Below are 18,289 nucleotides of genomic sequence, written 5' to 3' on the forward strand. Positions count from 1 at the left end.
GCGTGCTAATTTTTTTTAGAAGGCTGGGAGAATCGCGTGTGGGCCGACTGGCAGAATTCACGTGCGCATCTCAGAGCCAGATATCCGGCACGGTTGGGACCAGTTGCTTTGAGGCAGCAGTACTAACCACTGTGTCACTGTGACACCCTTATAGCAGTTCAAGAGGGCAATTTACCACCATGTGCTTGAGGACAGTTAGAACATAGAACATAGAACATAGAACATTACAGCGCAGAACAGGCCCTTCGGCCCACGATGTTGCGCCGACCAGTTACAAAAACAATGACCCACTAGCCTATACCAATCCCTTTTCGTCCATAAACCTATCCAGAGATCTCTTAAACGCCCCCAAACTAGACGCATTTACAACTGCAGCAGGCAGGGCATTCCAATCCCTCACCACCCGCTGGGTAAAGAACCTACCCCTGACATCCGTCCTGTAGCTACCCCCCCTTAATTTAAAGCCATGCCCCCTCGTGCTAGCTTTCTCCATCCGAGGAAAAAGGCTATCACTATCCACCCTATCTAAACCTCTAATCATCTTATATGTTTCAATAAGATCCCCTCTTAGCCGCCTTCTTTCCAACGAAAACAACCCTAAATCCCTCAGTCTCTCCTCATAGGACCTCCCCACCATACCAGGCACCATCCTAGTAAACCTCCTCTGCACCCTCTCCAACGCCTCCACATCCTTCTTGTAATGCGGGGACCAGAACTGCACACAGTACTCCAAGTGCGGCCGCACTAGAGTAGTGTACAGTTGCAACATTACACTGCGACTCCTAAATTCAATCCCCCTACCAATAAACGCCAATACACCGTACGCCTTCTTAACAACCTTATCTACTTGATTCCCAACTTTCAGGGATCTATGTACACACACACCTAGATCCCTCTGTTCATCCACACTATTCAAAGTCCTCCCGTTAGCCCTATACTCGACACATCTGTTGCTCCTACCAAAGTGAATTACCTCACACTTCTCCGCATTAAATTCCATCCGCCACCTCTCGGCCCAGCTCTGCAACCTATCTAAGTCTCCCTGCAGACTATGACACCCTTCCTCACAATCTACCACACCTCCAATTTTGGTGTCATCAGCAAATTTACTAATCCACCCAACTATACCCTCATCCAGATCATTAATAAAAATTACAAACAACAGTGGCCCCAAAACAGATCCCTGAGGCACACCACTCGTAACTGTACTCCATGATGAATATTTACCATCCACCACCACCCTCTGTCTCCTATCTGATAGCCAATTCCTGATCCAACTTCCTAGATTACCCACAATCCCATACATCTGCTTAGATGTATGGGCAACAAATGCTGAGATGGGCAAGTTAGAGATGGGCAACAAATGCTGGCCTTGCCAGGGGCACTTGCATTACCTGAATGAATTCTCTAAGAAGAGCAGTTGAAGCTGACTGCCTGGGTTTCCTTTTAAATGTCATTCGCAGGAGGTTTTGCTGTTGAGTTGTAGCTGATAGTCTTTAAGGAGCAAGGTACAAATGTTGTCTCCAGACCTTTTTTTGAGCTGCAGAATTTCTTCAGTTGTATAACGTTACAGTGACTGTTAATAAATATTACACGGTGTTGCTCTGTCTGATTATTAATTACTGTGACAGCTTATATGCTTCTGGCGGGCCGTGTGAGGAAAGAAGAAGAAGTTGCTGTTATTCACCGTATCCTTGAAAAAGAATTCAAAAGGAAGCTTGTTCCAGAAGTTATATTCTCGCAAGCAAGTCTTGAAAAAAGAATGGGTAAGTTTTCACAGAAAAGACTGTTTTACTGAGTTATTGTGTGACTGCCTTTATGTCAGCTGTACTCAGTTGGTAGAACATGTTCCTCTGTCAGAAGGTTGTGGGTTCACATGCCACTCCACCATTTAAGCACAAAAGTACAGGCTAACACTGCGTTGTGCAGACTGAAGGAGTGCTACGTGCTTGATGATGGTATCTATCAAGGAGGTGACTCAGTGTGGAGATGCGGGCAGTGCAGTTGACCTAGTCTGTATGAACATAAGAACTAGGAGCAGGAGTAGGCCATCTGGCCCTTCGAGCCTGCCCCGCCATTCAATAAGATCATGGCTGATCTGTCGTGGCTCAGTAAAGCTTTTGGTGTGGTCCTGCATGAGAGACTGATCAAAAAGGATCTCACAGGATCCAGGGCAATTTGGCAAATTGAATCCAAACTTTGCTTAGCAGCAGGAGATAGAAGGTGTTGATCGAAGGTTAATTTTTCTTTGTGACTGGAAGTCTATATCCAGTGGCGTACCGCAGGGATTGGTGCTGGGTCCCCTTCTGTTTGTAGTGCACATTAATGATCTAGATGTGAATATGGGGGTATGATAAGTAAGATTGCAGATGTCACAAAAATTGATGCTGTGGTAACTAGTGAGGAGGAAAGCATTAGGTTGCAGGAAGATATAAACAGGCTGCTCAGATGGGCAGAACAGTGGCAAATAGAACTTGATCTTAAAGTACGAGGTGATGCATTTTGGGAAGACTGATAAGGCAAGGGAAAACACAGTGAACGGTAGGATTCTAGGAAGTATAGAGGACCGTGGGGTACATGTCCAAAGATAACTGAAAGCAGCAGGGACCTGGGTTCAAATCTGGCCTTGGGTGGTGGGTTGTGTGCACATTCTTGCTGTGAGTGTGTGGGTTTCCTCTGGGTGCTCCAATTTCTTTCCATAGTCCAGAGATCTGCAGATTAGGTGGTTTGACCATGTTAAATTATCGCTTAATGTTCAATGATGTGAATTAGCCATGGTAAATGCACAGGGTTAGTTAGGTTCATCAGGATGTTGCCTTGGTTGAGTGCTTCAGCTATGAAGAGAGGCTGTCAAGGCCACAGTTGTTTTTCTTGGAGCAGAGATGGCCGAAAGCCGTCCAGATTGAGGTGTACAAAATTGAGGGACGTAGATCGGAAGAAACTTTTTTCCCTTACTAGAGGGGTTAATAATGGAGGGGAGGATATGATAGCCTGAAGGGACTATTTCTGTGCTGTAAAGCTCTGTGACTCCAATTTTCTCCCTTGGGTGAGTTTTAAAGATATCCCAGCACTATTTCAGAGAGGAGTGTAATCTTTAGAGTCCTTGTTCAGTTTTAATTACTCTTTGACTTTGAATTGATTTATTGTCACATGTATGAACATAAGTGAAAAGTATTGTTTCATGCGTGCTATACAGACAAAGCATACCATTCATAGAGAAGGAAACGAGAGAGTTCAAAATGTAGTATTACAGTCATAGCCAGGGTGTAAAGAAAGATCAACTTAATGCAGGGTAGATCCATTCAAACTCTGATGGCAGCAGGGAAGAAGCAGTTCTTGAGCCGGTTGGTACGTGATCTCAGACTTTTGTATTTTTTCCCAACAGAAGAAAGTAGAAGTGAAAATGTCTGGGGTGCATGGGGTCCTTAATTATGTTGGTTGCTTTGCTGAGGCAGCAGGAAGTGTAGACAGAGTCAATGGATGGGAGGCTTTGTTAACATCAACGCTAGTCGTTTATCAGATTGATTTTTGTGGGAGCTGGCTGTGTGCCAATTAGCTGCTTCAGTTACTTTGCAATGTCTGGTGATTATGAAAGCGTCTATATAAATGTAATTTTTTTTCTTGTTCTTTACTAAGGATCACATTGTCCTATTTTTGCTCATGATGGAGCTTTTGCTTCACTTGAGTCTCTTATTTTCTCTCATCTAAATTTACCACCATAGTTACCTGATGTTAAATTGACTTTTGACTCCCAGAGTACATCCTTTTAAATTTTGAATTATATTAGCCATCTGCCAGTCCTCTGGCACAAGACATTTTTCTAACACTTTATTAAATACGATTAGTAATGCCTATGCTATCTTTTCCTTGTTCTTTTAAAATATGTGGATGCAATCCATTTGGAACAGCAGCTTTATCCTTTGAGTTTGCCTGGTTTATTCAATTATCCCTCTATTTTGATTTGAATGCAATGATCTCATGCTGATTTCTTCATTCAATGTCATGTTGATCTGTTCTACCTCCCTTGTAAACACCAAAGCAATTTAAACATTTCTGCCAATCTCTATCATTACTTGTAGTGTTATCCTGTCCATTCTATTTGGCGCTAATTTAAGATGAGATTTTTATATAAAGTTCTAAGCTTGCATCTTGATGTGTTGGCAGAGTGGTGCTCTAGGAACCTCAAAATAGGTCTCCACTTAAGCCTCATTTTTTTCTGACCTTGCATTTTGAGGGGATGGATAGATTGTATGTCACTGGAATAGAACATTTATGCCAATGTACTGAATTGTGCTGTATTACGTTTGCTGGACATGACTTCAGCAAGGTAACAACTTTAATTTATGACCTCCTTTCACTTTCTCTGCCACTTCACAGATATGTGGTCAGGCCTGAAGTCAGCCGTGTCTGAAGATTTCCGCCATGTTGTGTGGACATATGGAATGCGAAAGTTGGCAATTCTGGTGGGACGAGCTTTGCAATTCAGAGAAGCTGTGCTCATTGTTGGAGAAACTGGGTAATTATCCACAATTTTAATGGAATTCTCATCTGTAAATCTGGCATATTTGTGCCATAGTGAGTAAAGCTGCATCTGGATTAATAAAACTGAAGTAGAATTTAAATGAAGGGTGGGATTTTACAATCTTGTTCAACCCGAGACCAGAAAATCCCACCCGAGGCCAATGGGTCTTCCCATTGTCCACCCTGTGCCCGTTCCGATTCCTGTGGTTGGCGGGGCGGTAAAATTCCGGTGGAAGTGTTTTGTATTTGAATGCATATATAAATGAAATAACACAATTGTGTTAATTGGAGTAATTTGGGTAGATTGACAAACTTACAGCAGCAACATCTTCAAACAGTGGATGACCCTTCTATCCCTTTTGAGATCTCCATAATTGTAGCAGCCAGTCTCAGCCAATTTGACTCCCATCACATGGTATCAAGAAATGGCTGAGTACACTGGATGTAGCTCCAGATTATGGGCCAGGACAAGATATCAGCTACAGTATTGAAGACCTGTGTTCAACAGTTAGCTGTGTCTCTAGCCAATATGGTTCCATTAGACCTCCCATCTATCTCACAGTGGAAAATTCTATAATTATATCTTGTCCACAAAAGAGTACTCTCCCATTAGCTGACTTTCTGTCCTCAGCAAAGTGATGGAATGGGTGGTTCAAAGTGAGTCAAGCAGCATTTACTGTTCATTTGATTGCTGTATTTGAGGTTCAGCCAAAATGACTTGGTTTCAATATGGACAAAAGAATTGGATTCCAGAGGTGAGGTAAACATGACTGTCCTTCCTTTCATGGCAAGGCAGCTTTACCATCTAGGATCGCTAGAAAAATTGAAGCCATTGGGAATCATAAAATCCCTACAGTGCTGAAGGAGGCAATTCGGCCCATCGAGTCTGCACCAATTCTCCAACAGAGTATCTTACCCAAACCCTATCCCTGTAACACCACATATTTATCCCACTAATCATCCTAACCTATACATCTTGGGATACTATGGGAAATGTAACATGGTCAATCGACCTAACCCGCACATCTTTGGACTATGGGGACAACCCCATGGAGACACTGGGAGAATGTGCAAATTCCACACGGACTAGTCACCCAAGGCCAGAATTGAACCTGGGTCCCTGTTGCTGTGAGGCAGCAGTGCTAACTACTGTGCAGGGGGTAAATCAGGTGGGGTGAACTTTCAACTGGTTGGAGTTTTGGATTTTGAACACCAGTCATCTTTGGAGTTCAGTACTAGGCTCAACCATATTCAGCTGCATTGACCGTAACTCCTTTCATAATGTCAGAAATGGGGATGTTCATTGTGCAGTGTTCAGGACCATTTGCAGTTCTTTAGATAGCATTCTGGCATGGGCTGTTACCTGGCATGTAGCATTCCATTTGCATTACACGAGTGCCAGGCAATAAGAGTGTTGACAATCTTCTCAACTTTAAGTGGCATTATCAGTGTTCTACAGTCACAATTGATCAGACACTTAACTGAGCTAGCCTTAAGTACTGTGGCTGCAAAAACTGCTCAGAGGCTAGGAATTATGTTTGTTACTCTCCTGCTGGCTCCCCAAAGCCTGTCCATCATCAACAACACACAGCTATGTTTGTCAGGAGTGCAATGGAATACTATCTACTTGCCTAGATGAGTGCAGCTCCAAAAAGCTCAACACTACCCAGAACAAAGCAGCCTGCTTGTTTGGCACCTTAAACATTCACTCCCTTGCCTATCGGTACACAGTGGCAGCAGTGTGTATTATATATAAGATGCATTGCAGCAGCAAACCAAGGCACCTTTGACAGCACCTACTGAACCTGTGATGGCTACCACCTGGAAGTACAGGGGCAGCAGGCACATGGCACACCACCATCGGCAAGTTTCACTCAAGATAGACACACCCTGACTTGGAAATACATTGTCATTCCTTCAGAATTGCTGGGTCAAAATCCTAGATTACAGAGACTGCAGCGGTTCAGGAAGGCAGTTCACTACTGACGACTCAAGGGCAATTAAGAATGGGCAATAAATGCCGGCCTAGCCAACTTCCTGTGAATTAATAAAAATAAGAACGAGCTCTGAAGAACTCATAACTGTCATATTGCCTTGTGTTTCTCTGTAGTGAATTTACAACATAAATGCATGTTTGTCCTGCTCTAGGTGAGGTCTAACCATTGTGTTTAAACTTTCTTTCTTGTCTTTATATCCCAACATTCTGTATGGACTTCAGCATCACTTACTCCACCCACTATCTGATATTGAGTATTGTTTTTTCGATATTCCATTTCAAGCTGGAACTCGTATTTGGATGAGATTTGTTTTTTTTTGAGTCCAAATGATTTTGAATCATGATGTAATTCTTCAGTATCTGTATTGATCACCATGCTGTTCCTCACTAGGTTTTAGTGCTTTTCAATATCGTATGGATACAGTAACTGAATATGGAATGTCTTTGTTTTGTACAGCTGTGGTAAGACCACAATGTGCCAGATGTTTGCTTCCATGTTCGAGCAAGAGCTCCACACAGTGAACTGCCACTTGCACCTGGAAACATCTGACTTCCTTGGGGGCCTAAGGCCTGTCAGACATAGTTCCAATGAAAAGGTAGGCCTGCTGTTGTTCTCTAATTGTTTGTCATTCTCTTGTCCAGTGTCCAATAGCCAGTGAAAGTTTGGGTCTGCCTCCATTCCCACAAGTTCTGTCATCTCGTTCACCAACCAGCCGTTAGACTTGCTGACCTGAATTATCTTTTGAGCAACATGACTGAGGTAAATAAGTGGAAGCCGAACAGTGTAGAACATCAACTTGAAAAATTACATTTGTGAGGCAAATCAGGTCATGTACGAGCTTTGGAGCTGGGAACTTCAAACGATTGTGTCCAACTTTCTAGTGACTGCTGTTGCCTGGAGCAAGCTTCTTAAAAATAACTGAAGGTCCAAGAGGCACACAATCTTAAACCAATATTGCAGTTTAAAAAATTACTATACTACATATAAAATCAGTACATGTGATTAGTGTGTTGGGGTATCAAGGCATGTATTACGAAATAACTTCCGATTAATGCATGTTCATAAGAAATAAGTCTTAAAAGCTACATAACTACAATAATATAAGAACATAAGAACGTAAGAAATAGGAGCAGGAGTAGGCCATCTAGCCCTTCGAGTCTGCCCCACCATTCAATAAGATCATGGCTGATCTGTCGCGGCTCAGTTCCACCTTCCCGCCCTCTCCCCATAACCCTTAATCCCCTCTCTTATCAAAAACCCATCAACCCACGTCTTAAAAATATTTAGCGAGGCAGCCTCCACCACTTTAACGGGCAGAGAATTCCAGAGATTCACCACCCTTTGAGTGAAAAAGTTCCTCCTCAACTCCGTTCTAAACCGCCCCCCCCTTTATCTTGAGGCTGTGCCCCCTAGTCCTACTGTCTTTTTTGAGCGGGAAGAGTCTCTCCACCTCTATCCTATCCATCCCATTCATCATCTTATACATCTCAATGAGATCTCCCCTCATTCTTCTAAACTCTAACGAGTACAAGCCTAGTTTATTCAGCCTCTCCTCATAGCTCAACCCCCTCAACTCCGGTATCAGCCTAGTAAACCTCCTCTGCACTCCCTCCGAGGCCAAAATATCTTTGCCCAGGTGAGGTGCCCAAAACTGCACACAGTACTCCAGCTGCGGCCTCACCAATGCCCTATACAGCTGCAGCAACACCTCCCTACTTTTATATTCAATCCCCCTCGCTATGAAGGCCAGCATCCCATTTGCCTTCCTGACCACTTGCTGCACCTGCAAGCTGGGTTTTTGCGACTCATGCACAAGGACCCCGAGGTCCCTCTGCACCGTCGCCTGCTGCAGTTTTTCGCCCCATAAGTAATAGTCCTTCCTACCATTATTCCTACCAAAGTGGACCACCTCACACTTGCCAACATTAAATTCCATTTGCCATTTCCTGGCCCATTCACCCAGCCTATCTAGATCCTTCTGCAGACTCTCCACACCCTCCGCACAATTTGCCGTTCCCCCAATCTTGGTGTCATCAGCAAATTTCGACACCCTACACTTGGTTCCCTCCTCCAGATCATCTATATAAATGGTAAATAGCTGAGGCCCCAGGTGCTAGAATCTGAAACAAAACAAAGTGCTGGAGAACCTCAGCAGGCCTGACAACGTTTGTGGGAAGAGAATAGAGGCAACTTTTCGAGTCTAGATGACCCTTCATCAAAATTCAACACTGACTACAGAAACTGATTCCAAAGATACAGAAATCACTTGTGCATTGATCTGTTGCACACTTTAAAAGAAAGTGAATATTTCTCTTGAAGGTTCTCTGTTACTTAGCTATTTAAGACACAACTGTGGTTAGAGACCTAAAACAGGTCTGCTTTACACAATACATTTCGAGAGGAATACAACCTCCAAAACCTAATCTCTCCATTTGCTTTGACAATTAAACAATAACCCTCGCATTAATGCTGTAATCAATGGGTTTCCTCTCGTTATTTATCCTGTAACAAAACCATGACGCGTAATTGTACTTTGGTCTAAGGCAAAATGACACATTTCACTGGTCAGTGAGAATGCACCTAATGACAGACTTATGTAGGATGATATTGGTACCTTACATCATGAGTTAATTGATGAAACACTTTGATTATTTCATAATTACACATCAAGAAACCAAAACTAATTATTAAACACGGACTTTCCTACAGAGGTGGCGAACACAAGTTAGTAAACTTGTATGAACCAGATTTTGTTGAAGAGGGAGTAAATTTGAAAAGAAAATAACTCCAACTCTGATTTATCATTTGAGCTGTGCTGTATTCTGTAGTCTGCATCATAATTGTGAACGGTGTCTTGAGGTGCACCAGGATATGCACAATGTCCATACTTGGTAATGGGTGTGCTCTTTGACCTGTTTTTATAATGTTGATGCAGTGCGTCCGTCTGAGTGAGATTTCAAATTCTGCCCAGTACAACCCAAAGGATGGGGTATTAAAACTCACTTTTTAGTATAGACCATCACTGCCTTGCACGGCTGAAGGAGTTATACTGATGTGTATTGAGACAAAATGGGCACTGAACCAGAGAGAGAGGTGGAGAATTTGAGAAGAGGAAGATGAAATGACAGGGTTTGGGGAGGAAAGACTAACATCACTGAAAGCATAGCAGCCATTTGTAAATTTGCATAATAGGGAGGGAGCAGGTGGCTTGGTGGTTATGTCACTGAACTAATAATCCAGCATCGTGGGTTAATGGCCTAGGGACATGGGTTTGAGTCCCAGCATGGCAGCTGGTGTAATTTAAATTCAATTGAAAGCTAGTCTCAGTCATTATTGTAAAAAAAAACATATGGTTCGCTGACTTCCCTTTAGGAAAGGAAATCTGCCATCCTTATCTCATCTGGTCTAATATTTGACTCCAAACCCACAGCACTGTGATGATTCTTAACTGCTTTCAAATGTCATTCATTTCCAGCACAACTGGGGAGGGACAGCAAATACTGGCCTTGCCAGTGGCGCCCACACCCCATCAAAGTATAAAGAAAGAAAGCTAAAGGAAACTGCATGGAGTACATCAATATTTTACATTGCAGGGAATTGTCCTTTTTTCTCATTCAGTTATGTACTCACGTGAGTGAGGGCAGAAAACAGCATCAAAAAGGTGATCCACATCAGGGACTCTGACCAGAACTAAATTGGCATCTGATGAGTATCTGTCTTCCTCCTTTGTGCATATATGGTTGTCGGCAGTACCTGTGTAGGGATGTCCTGAAAGTAATGTGGAAATGTCTGTAGGGCACTTTACCCAGTAACCTTCTCCACCACTCTGTTGGATCATGGCTGATGCTTTGTGTGGCACAAAATTTTGCTTCTAAGTTGTTAAGACTGGGCTGATTTAACTGCGTGTAGGTCAGGGATTAAACAGTTTGTACAGCTGCTGCATGGAGGTAGTTTTTACACAAGCTGTGTTTTATTTTTTTTTTAATTTTTATTAGTTACATTAACACTGCAATGATGTTGCTGTGAAAGTTCCCTAGTTGCCAATTTCCGTGCCTGTTCGGGTACACTGAGGGAGAATTTTAGCACTGCCATTTCACCTAACCTGCACATCTTTTGGACTGTGGGAGGAAACCAGAGCACCCAGAGGAAACCCACGTAGACCACAGGAAGAATGTGCAACTGTTGTTAAGAATATTGTTGTTCTCCAGTATTTTTGAGTAAGGATAATACTGCACTTTTAAGATATATTTCTTGATCACCAGGATGATGCCAGCTCGAACAGGCTATTTGAGTGGCACGATGGGCCTCTTGTGCTTGCCATGAAGGAAGACAACCTGTTTCTGATGGATGAAATCTCATTGGCGGATGATTCTGTTTTGGAAAGACTCAACAGGTGGTGTTTCAATCTGATTTGTCAGTTTAAATTTTGGGTGCCAAGTGTAGGAGTGTGCTTTTGTCCTAAATTTTCTGGCTGTTGTGTAACTTTCCCATTTTGTGTTCACTGACTTATTTGAACGTGTGCGCAGTGTCCTGGAAGATGAACGGACGCTCTTGCTTGCAGAAAAGGGAAGTGGGGAAGATGATAATGTGGATCTCATAAGTGCTGGAAACAGATTTCGGATACTTGCAACCATGAACCCAGGAGGAGATTTTGGAAAGAAAGAGGTGAGTGTACCATTGTGGAGCTGCATTATGTCCAATGAAGATTTCAATGTTCAATTTCTTTGAAATTAGCTACAATCAGTACTCAATATCCATATCGACAATTGATGTTCTTGGGCAGGATGAAATAATTTGCATTTATAACCAGCCTTTCACAATCCTTGGGTGTCCCATATCACTTGGCAGCCAATTAAGTATTTTAATTTTAAAAAAGCTCAGCAGCCAATTTTCACACAGCAAGCTCCTAATGAAAATGACCAGATAGTGTGCATCTCTTAATGACTTGAAGGATAAATATCAGCCAAGCCACTAGGGAGAGTGGTTTGGCTCTTTGAATGAATCAAAGCCACTGATAGCATTTACCATTCACTTTCCAACAATATTCTCTTGTATTGCTGGAGGAATGTGCCCAAGTCTCTGTAGTTAGACTTGAGCCCTCAGCATTTGGACTGTGAGCCAAGGATGCTGCTGTGACTCCCGAGAGCAAGTTTTCTGCTGTTTGTTTGTATAGAATTACATTCAAATGTTTAAAGCACTGAAGCAAGACATTTGGTATAACTAGTCTATGCTAATGTTCATCACATTTATAAGGTGCTCCTTAGTACAGAATTGATGGGCCAAATGACCACTCCTGCACTTTAGGGATTCTGTGGATTCTCTTTTCCCTCAAATTCTGGAGTATGTTGTGCTATAATACTGCCGCACTATTCAAGGCTCTTCGATTCATTTCTAATGCTGACTGCAGAATTAAGAGAGGTGCCCAAAGTGGGTGAGGGTTTTTGCTGTGACAAGTCATCTATTCCTCATCTGCTGCTGCTTTTAACTATGGTGGTTCCCTCTCCATTTTGTCACTCGTCTCCCGTTTACCTCCATGATTAGACTCTCGTGGTTCCACTTTAGCTATTGCATTGTAGACATTGCATCTCTTCTGCTCACGCTGTTAGTGTGATGGAGAAATCATAAATTTCAGTGGATGGGTGAGCTAGATGGGTTGAATGGATTTGCTTCTCTTGATGTCATGACTTTTATCACTTATAACATTATGGTCCCTCCTTCTCCCCTCCTACGCCTTTAGTGGACAAGCTTGTTAACGCTTTGCCCTACCATTTGATGGTCTGGCCTTGTTTTTAGAAACCTGGTAAGGTTCCTTCTGCTTTTACGCTTTTGTTTCCAATTAAAAGATTATATTTGCCATCTCGCTGTGGATTGCCTGTATGTATGGGACACCAATATAAAGAAAAAAGCCAGTGGTTACCTCAGTTGTTTTATATTGGAACCGTTTTCAGTTTTATTACTACAAAAATACCCTTTCTGATGGGATGAGGTGTGTAAGAGAGAAATAGAAAATTTGTAAATTTGAAGCCATCTGCTCTTGTGATTTAAGTTGACCCATTGTTTAACATTTCAGCTTTCGCCAGCCCTGAGGAACCGATTCACTGAGATCTGGTGCCCACCGAGCAACAGCCGGGAGGATATGATGGTGATCGTTCAACATAACTTAAACCCTGGACTCTCTTTAGATGGGCAGGATCGTGGAGGTGGGGAATGCCGTGGACTTGTATTGCCTTGACTTTTGTTGGACGTTTTATGCATTTTGAGAAATGACCTGGAGTGAAAGGCTGAACGTTGCAGCCTTTATCATTGGGCAATTAAATCAGCTCATCAGTTTATTGGTCACATGAATTAATTTGGGGTATTGCGAAGTCTTTCCTATCATTTTGTATTTATCTCTGAATAGAGTTTAAAGCAGCTTTTCCTCCTTCTATAGGAGGAAATCCTTTATGCTCTACTTAAGTCTTAATTTTTAAGAGGCAGCCATCAGTCTGGCCCTGTATTCACTCAAACTTATTGCCTCTTCATGCCAAAGTAAGCAGAATTGAAATAGTAGTTCTGATAAGTCAAAGGGACATTTTTGTAATATTCACCACCCCAGAAGCTTGGACCGAAGACAGTTGGTGTTCATTTTATGTCATGTACAAAGGGCTTTTACTTGCACTCTGATTGTTGAGTTCCTATGACATGAAAAAGAAATCCAACACCTTTCAAAACTTTATTCTTAGTGCTATTTTTTAAAATGGATTTTCTGTGGAACCAAAAACGATGGCTGTTACAAGTCACATGACCAGAGGATTGATCCTTTTGCTCTGGAAGCTACCACCTGGATTTACAAGAACAAAATAGTTCTTCACTAATCTGTGGAATCTTGTACCTCATTATACAGACCGCTTGCAATCAATGAGAGCAGAAAAAGTATTGATGAGCTGCTCCCCACAAATGGAACTGTCACAAAACAGAGATCGAAACACTCTATGCTGGAAGAGATGCTAAAAACCACTTTGTGTGTCTCAAGGAGGAATTCTGGCCAGAAGTGCAGAAATGAAATTAATGTGACATGTCACATGACCCAAGCCTCTGGCTTTTTTGGGACAGTTATCACAGTACAGCTGGAATTCTCTGGCTGTTCTTGCCGGTGGGATTCTCCTGTCCTACCGGCAGTGCACCCCTGCCCGTGGGTTTCCCGCTGGTGTGGGATGATGTCAGTGAGAATTCCCATTGACTGACTGTGGTGGGCAGAAAATCCAGCCTCTAGCAAACAACGCGCCACATCCCGCCAGTGGGAAACATGTGGCTGGAAGTTTAGAGATTCTCACCCTACATCCTTAGCCTGCTGTTTAACATCCAACTGATGAACCACCAAGAAACTGCCCTTCAGGTAGAATAACAGCCTGCTCCTCAAGTCTTGTTTCCTACCATGGTCAGCAGAACCAACCCAGTCCATGTGTACTGACTTAACCTTGCAGTATCAGTCGCAAACATATAACAAACCCTATAACTCTGATCCTCGGCCAGCTGAACTCTTAATTCCTCCTTGAAAGAATTCCAATTGAACGCTGACTCTGAACTCTCTTGCGTGAATGAATATTGGTGTCAGTTGTTCTTGTTCGGTTATTAACCATAAGAGCATAACGTGTAAAAGCCACACTAGGCCATTCGGCCCATACTGTCTGTTCCACCATTCAATGAGATCATGACCGATCTGATGTGGTAATCCTCACTCCACTTTCCTGCCTCATCCCCCATTGCACTTGATTCCCTTACTGATTAAAAATCTGTCTAACTCAGTCTTGAACATACTTATGACACAGCCTATACAACCTTCTGCAGTAATGAATTCCATAGAGTCTGAGAGAAGAAATAGTTGTAAAACTCCCTTTATCGTCCACTTCTTTCTCCCTTCCCCCTTTTATGGTCATTGGGTGGGGTGCAATTGGAACACTGCTAACACTCCTGTAGGAGTTCTGAAGGTGAAATTAGCTCACTTGAGTTAATCAAAATGTGATGATTATCAGTAAATTGGATGTCACAAATTGAATGTTTTGGAAAATGTGCCACCCCAGAATTTAATAATGATTTGAAACACATTCTGCCTGGGGTCAGATGGTGAGATGAATTAAGTACAGTTTACCTGTCTCTCTCTGGTCCATAACATTGCCCTCTTCACAGTGAGAACATTTTTCAGGAGAGAACGTTTGCAGTAGAAGTGGGGAAATGTAAAGCTGACCCATTTTGTGCTCCACTGCAAACTTGCAACAAATTTGAGGCCAATAATTTCAAAGGACTGAGAATAGGTTACTTACAGTCCATTTGTTCCAGCAATGGTATGCCTCTGGAAATCTAAAGATCAGGAGGGAAATCAAAATTGGGTTTAAAATGTAGTAATTTTTTCCCCTGTGTCTTATAGGCAAAGATATAGCGGAACTTATTTTGGATTTCATTGACTGGTTAAAGAATCAAGAATTTGGGCGTCGATGTGTGTTGAGTATCCGTGATGTCCTGTCCTGGGTAAACTTCATGAATGTTGCAACTAAAAAGGCGGCCTCAGACATTCGGGATTTGGATGAAAGTGGCGATTTCCAGCTTGACCCTATCACTGGGTTCATACATGCTGCCTGCCTCATTTGTATTGATGGAATTGGATCTGGTAAGTGTTAGTTTTTAAAGTTTGTTTATTAGTGTCACACGTAAGCTTACATTAACACCACAATGAAGTCACTGTGAATATCCCCTAGTCGCCACACTTGGGCACCTGTTTGGGTACACTGAGGGAGAATTTAGCATGGCCAATGCATCTAACCAGCATATCTTTCAGACTGTGGCAGGAAACCGGAGCTCCCGGAGGAAACCCATGGGGAGAATGTGCAGACTCTGTACAGACAGTGACCCAAGCCAGGAATCGTCCCGGTGCTGAGATAGCAGCACTAACCACTGCGCCACCCAGGAGTTTGCTGTGAAATTGCCATTACTATGTGGAAACGTCTTTCTCCTGTCCGTAACATTGCCCTTTCCACTGTGAGGACATTTTTCAGGAGAGAAAGTTTGCTACAGAAGTGGGGAAATGCAAAGCTGACCCATTTTGTGACCCTCTGCAAACTAGCAACAAATTTGAGGCCAATGAAATAATTTCAAAGAACTGATAATAGATTACCTACAGTCCACTCATTCCAGCAATGATGTTATGTGGGAAATCTAAAGAACAGGAAGAAAATAAGAAATGGATTAACGTGTGGTAATTTTTACTCCTATTGCAGGCATATCTAAAATCCTGTGCTGTTCATCTTTAATGAGCCCAATGTATATTTAAAAAGTTAGACCTTCTGAAATAATGAGCTGAGAAAGGCTGTGTTTCTCATTTCGCCAAGCAGTTGGACGTGATCACTGTTTGCCTTTTAATTCCTGATTCAAGCTGCCTTATGTTTGATTTATGACTGTCCATAAATGTAGTTGACTGTATAGAATTTACATCATAGAAACTGGATGTTCAACCTATTAATCTGTACTCACTTTTTTAAAATGAATTTTACTAAATGTTCTAAAATGAAAGCATTGGAAAGAAAAACTAATTTCTTTTAATTTAAAATTTCCTGTATTAAAATACATTGTTCAGTGGCTCAGCCCAGGGCATAAGAGAATCTGAAGTCAGTGTTGCCTTGGCAGACTGTTCATCTGAAGTGCAAGTTAATTGTGCCTATAGGTTTGATCCCTTTTGATTTTATTTCCTTCCAGGGTCTACATTCTGTTCTCCAGAAGCAACTCTGGCTGCACGGAAAGCATGTCTGAACTTTCTTTTTAAAAAACTGTCCAAAGTTACAAAGTTGACAAAACGTGTTTGGAAAATGCTGAACAGTTATGATCAGAAAACAAAGAGGAAGGCTGTGTGGACTAAACTCTGTTTTGGAATTCATCCATTCTACATCCCCATTGGTAAGGATTGGAGAGTGATAAATAACATATTCTTGAAAACTGACCATTTGTACCTCCCAATTTTTGCTTCTTCCCAGTCTCCCTACTAAATGTATATGTTGAGTAATTTAAGACACAAAATTATTGTAAGTATCTCATGCTTTGGAAGGGATGGTGACTTTGGACCACTGGTTTTGAGTTTTTTTTTTGTTAGCATATTGAAGTCGTACATTGAGATATGTGTGAAGCAGTTTGGTCTCTGGTACTATTTGCCATTGTGAAATATGTCCTGTAATGTGTGTATCTGGATCTTTCTAATGGGGAAGTCTACATGACATTTTATGAACCTCAAAGCACTTCATCACTGAGATTTTTCTGGCTGTGTGTCTGGGATTTTTGAAGACTAATTGCTCTGATTAAGTCAACAACTCCTCCTTTTATCATCATGTGTAGTACCAGGATAGTAGAAGGCAAACCAGGATCCTGGTCTGTTTTGATCTAACAATCATTATAAATTTTGTTTGGTTATTGACTTCACAGCCTCCAAAAACCCTTTTCCAAAAGGCCAGTTTTGTATTAAAACACTCATCATTCATTCCTCCAAGGCTGCTAACCTGTATTGGATTATGTCTGCCAGAGTTGGTATAGTATCCATGCAGTGCAAAAGGAGGCCATTTGGTCCATCAAGTCTGCACCGACCACAATCCCACCCAGTCCCTATCCCCGTGACCCCATTATATTTACCCAGTAACCCTCCTGACACTAAGGGGCAATTTAATACGCCCACTCTACCTAACCTGCACATCTTTTGGACTGTGGGAGGAAACCCATGCAGATACGGGGAAAATGTGCAAACTCCACACAAGCAGTGACCCAAACCAGGAATCAAACCCAGGTCCCTGGCGCCGTGAGGTAACAGTGCTAACCAATGTGCCACTGTGGTTTCATTCTAAATATTCTAACTTCCAAAGTGAGGAAATCATTTCATCAAACATGGCCAGATTTTTGGGATAGCCTGTCTAATAACATTACAATGAAATCTGAATTCTTATAGTTAGTTTTAAAATGCATACCTTCACTTTTCTAGATGCTGTATTTCAAATTCTTTTCAAGCCTTTTTCTCGTAATTAAGTTTGTCCGTTTGTGCTTCTAAGCTACCAGCAGCAAGGTTACGTGAGTTAAAACATGTAACATGACAATGTACGCACTGTCAACAAAGATTGACAAAAAAGTTGATAAAGGAGGGTAGAAGAAGCTATGAAGCTGGGCTAGCGCTTAATATAAAAAAGGATAGCAAGAGTTTTTATAAATATATAAAAAGGAAGAGGCTGGCTAGGGTGAACGTTGGTCCCTTAGAGGATGAGAAAGGGGACCTAGTGGTAGGGGATGGGGATATGGCTAAGGTCTTGAATAACTTTTTTGTTTCTGTCTTCACGGAGGAGGACGTGAATAATTTGCCGGGTGTTAGCGATGGAAAGGTGGTAGGACTGGAGGGTCTTAATGACATTACTGTTACTAGAGAGGTGGTGCGCGACAGACTGGAGGGGCTGATTGTGGACAAGTCCCCAGGACCGGATGGAATGCATCCGAGGGTTCTGAAAGAAATGGCGGAGGTTATAGTGGATGCCTTGGTGGTTATTTTCCAGACGTCGCTGGATTCCGGGGAAGTGCCGGAAGATTGGAAAACGGCTAATGTTACGCCGTTGTTTAAGAAGGGTGCCAGGCAAAAGGCGGGGAATTATAGGCCGGTTAGTTTAACGTCTGTGGTAGGTAAAATGTTAGAATCCGTCATTAAGGAGGAAATTGCGAGGCATCTTGAAGGGAATTGCTTGATAGGGCAGACGCAACACGGTTTCATTAAAGGGAAG

The 18,289-nt window shown here is 42.3% G+C and overlaps 1 protein-coding gene across 1 annotated transcript in view; it reads left to right on the forward strand.

Annotated features, from left to right (window-relative positions):
- The window catches only part of mdn1 (midasin AAA ATPase 1), a 187,776-nt gene that overhangs the window by 68,618 nt on the left and 100,869 nt on the right, over positions 1-18,289 (forward strand). Inside the window, exons 28-35 of the mRNA XM_080192761.1 lie at positions 1,632-1,766; positions 4,378-4,516; positions 6,975-7,113; positions 10,781-10,911; positions 11,045-11,183; positions 12,589-12,718; positions 14,923-15,162; positions 16,245-16,442. Of these exons, the coding sequence (XP_080048887.1) occupies positions 1,632-1,766; positions 4,378-4,516; positions 6,975-7,113; positions 10,781-10,911; positions 11,045-11,183; positions 12,589-12,718; positions 14,923-15,162; positions 16,245-16,442 (1,251 nt within the window). The remainder of the gene's footprint in view (positions 1-1,631; positions 1,767-4,377; positions 4,517-6,974; positions 7,114-10,780; positions 10,912-11,044; positions 11,184-12,588; positions 12,719-14,922; positions 15,163-16,244; positions 16,443-18,289) is intronic.

Source organism: Carcharhinus amblyrhynchos, chromosome 7, assembly GCF_965287045.1.
Source record: "Carcharhinus amblyrhynchos chromosome 7, sCarAmb.v2.hapA, whole genome shotgun sequence".
Taxonomy (NCBI): domain Eukaryota; kingdom Metazoa; phylum Chordata; class Chondrichthyes; order Carcharhiniformes; family Carcharhinidae; genus Carcharhinus; species Carcharhinus amblyrhynchos.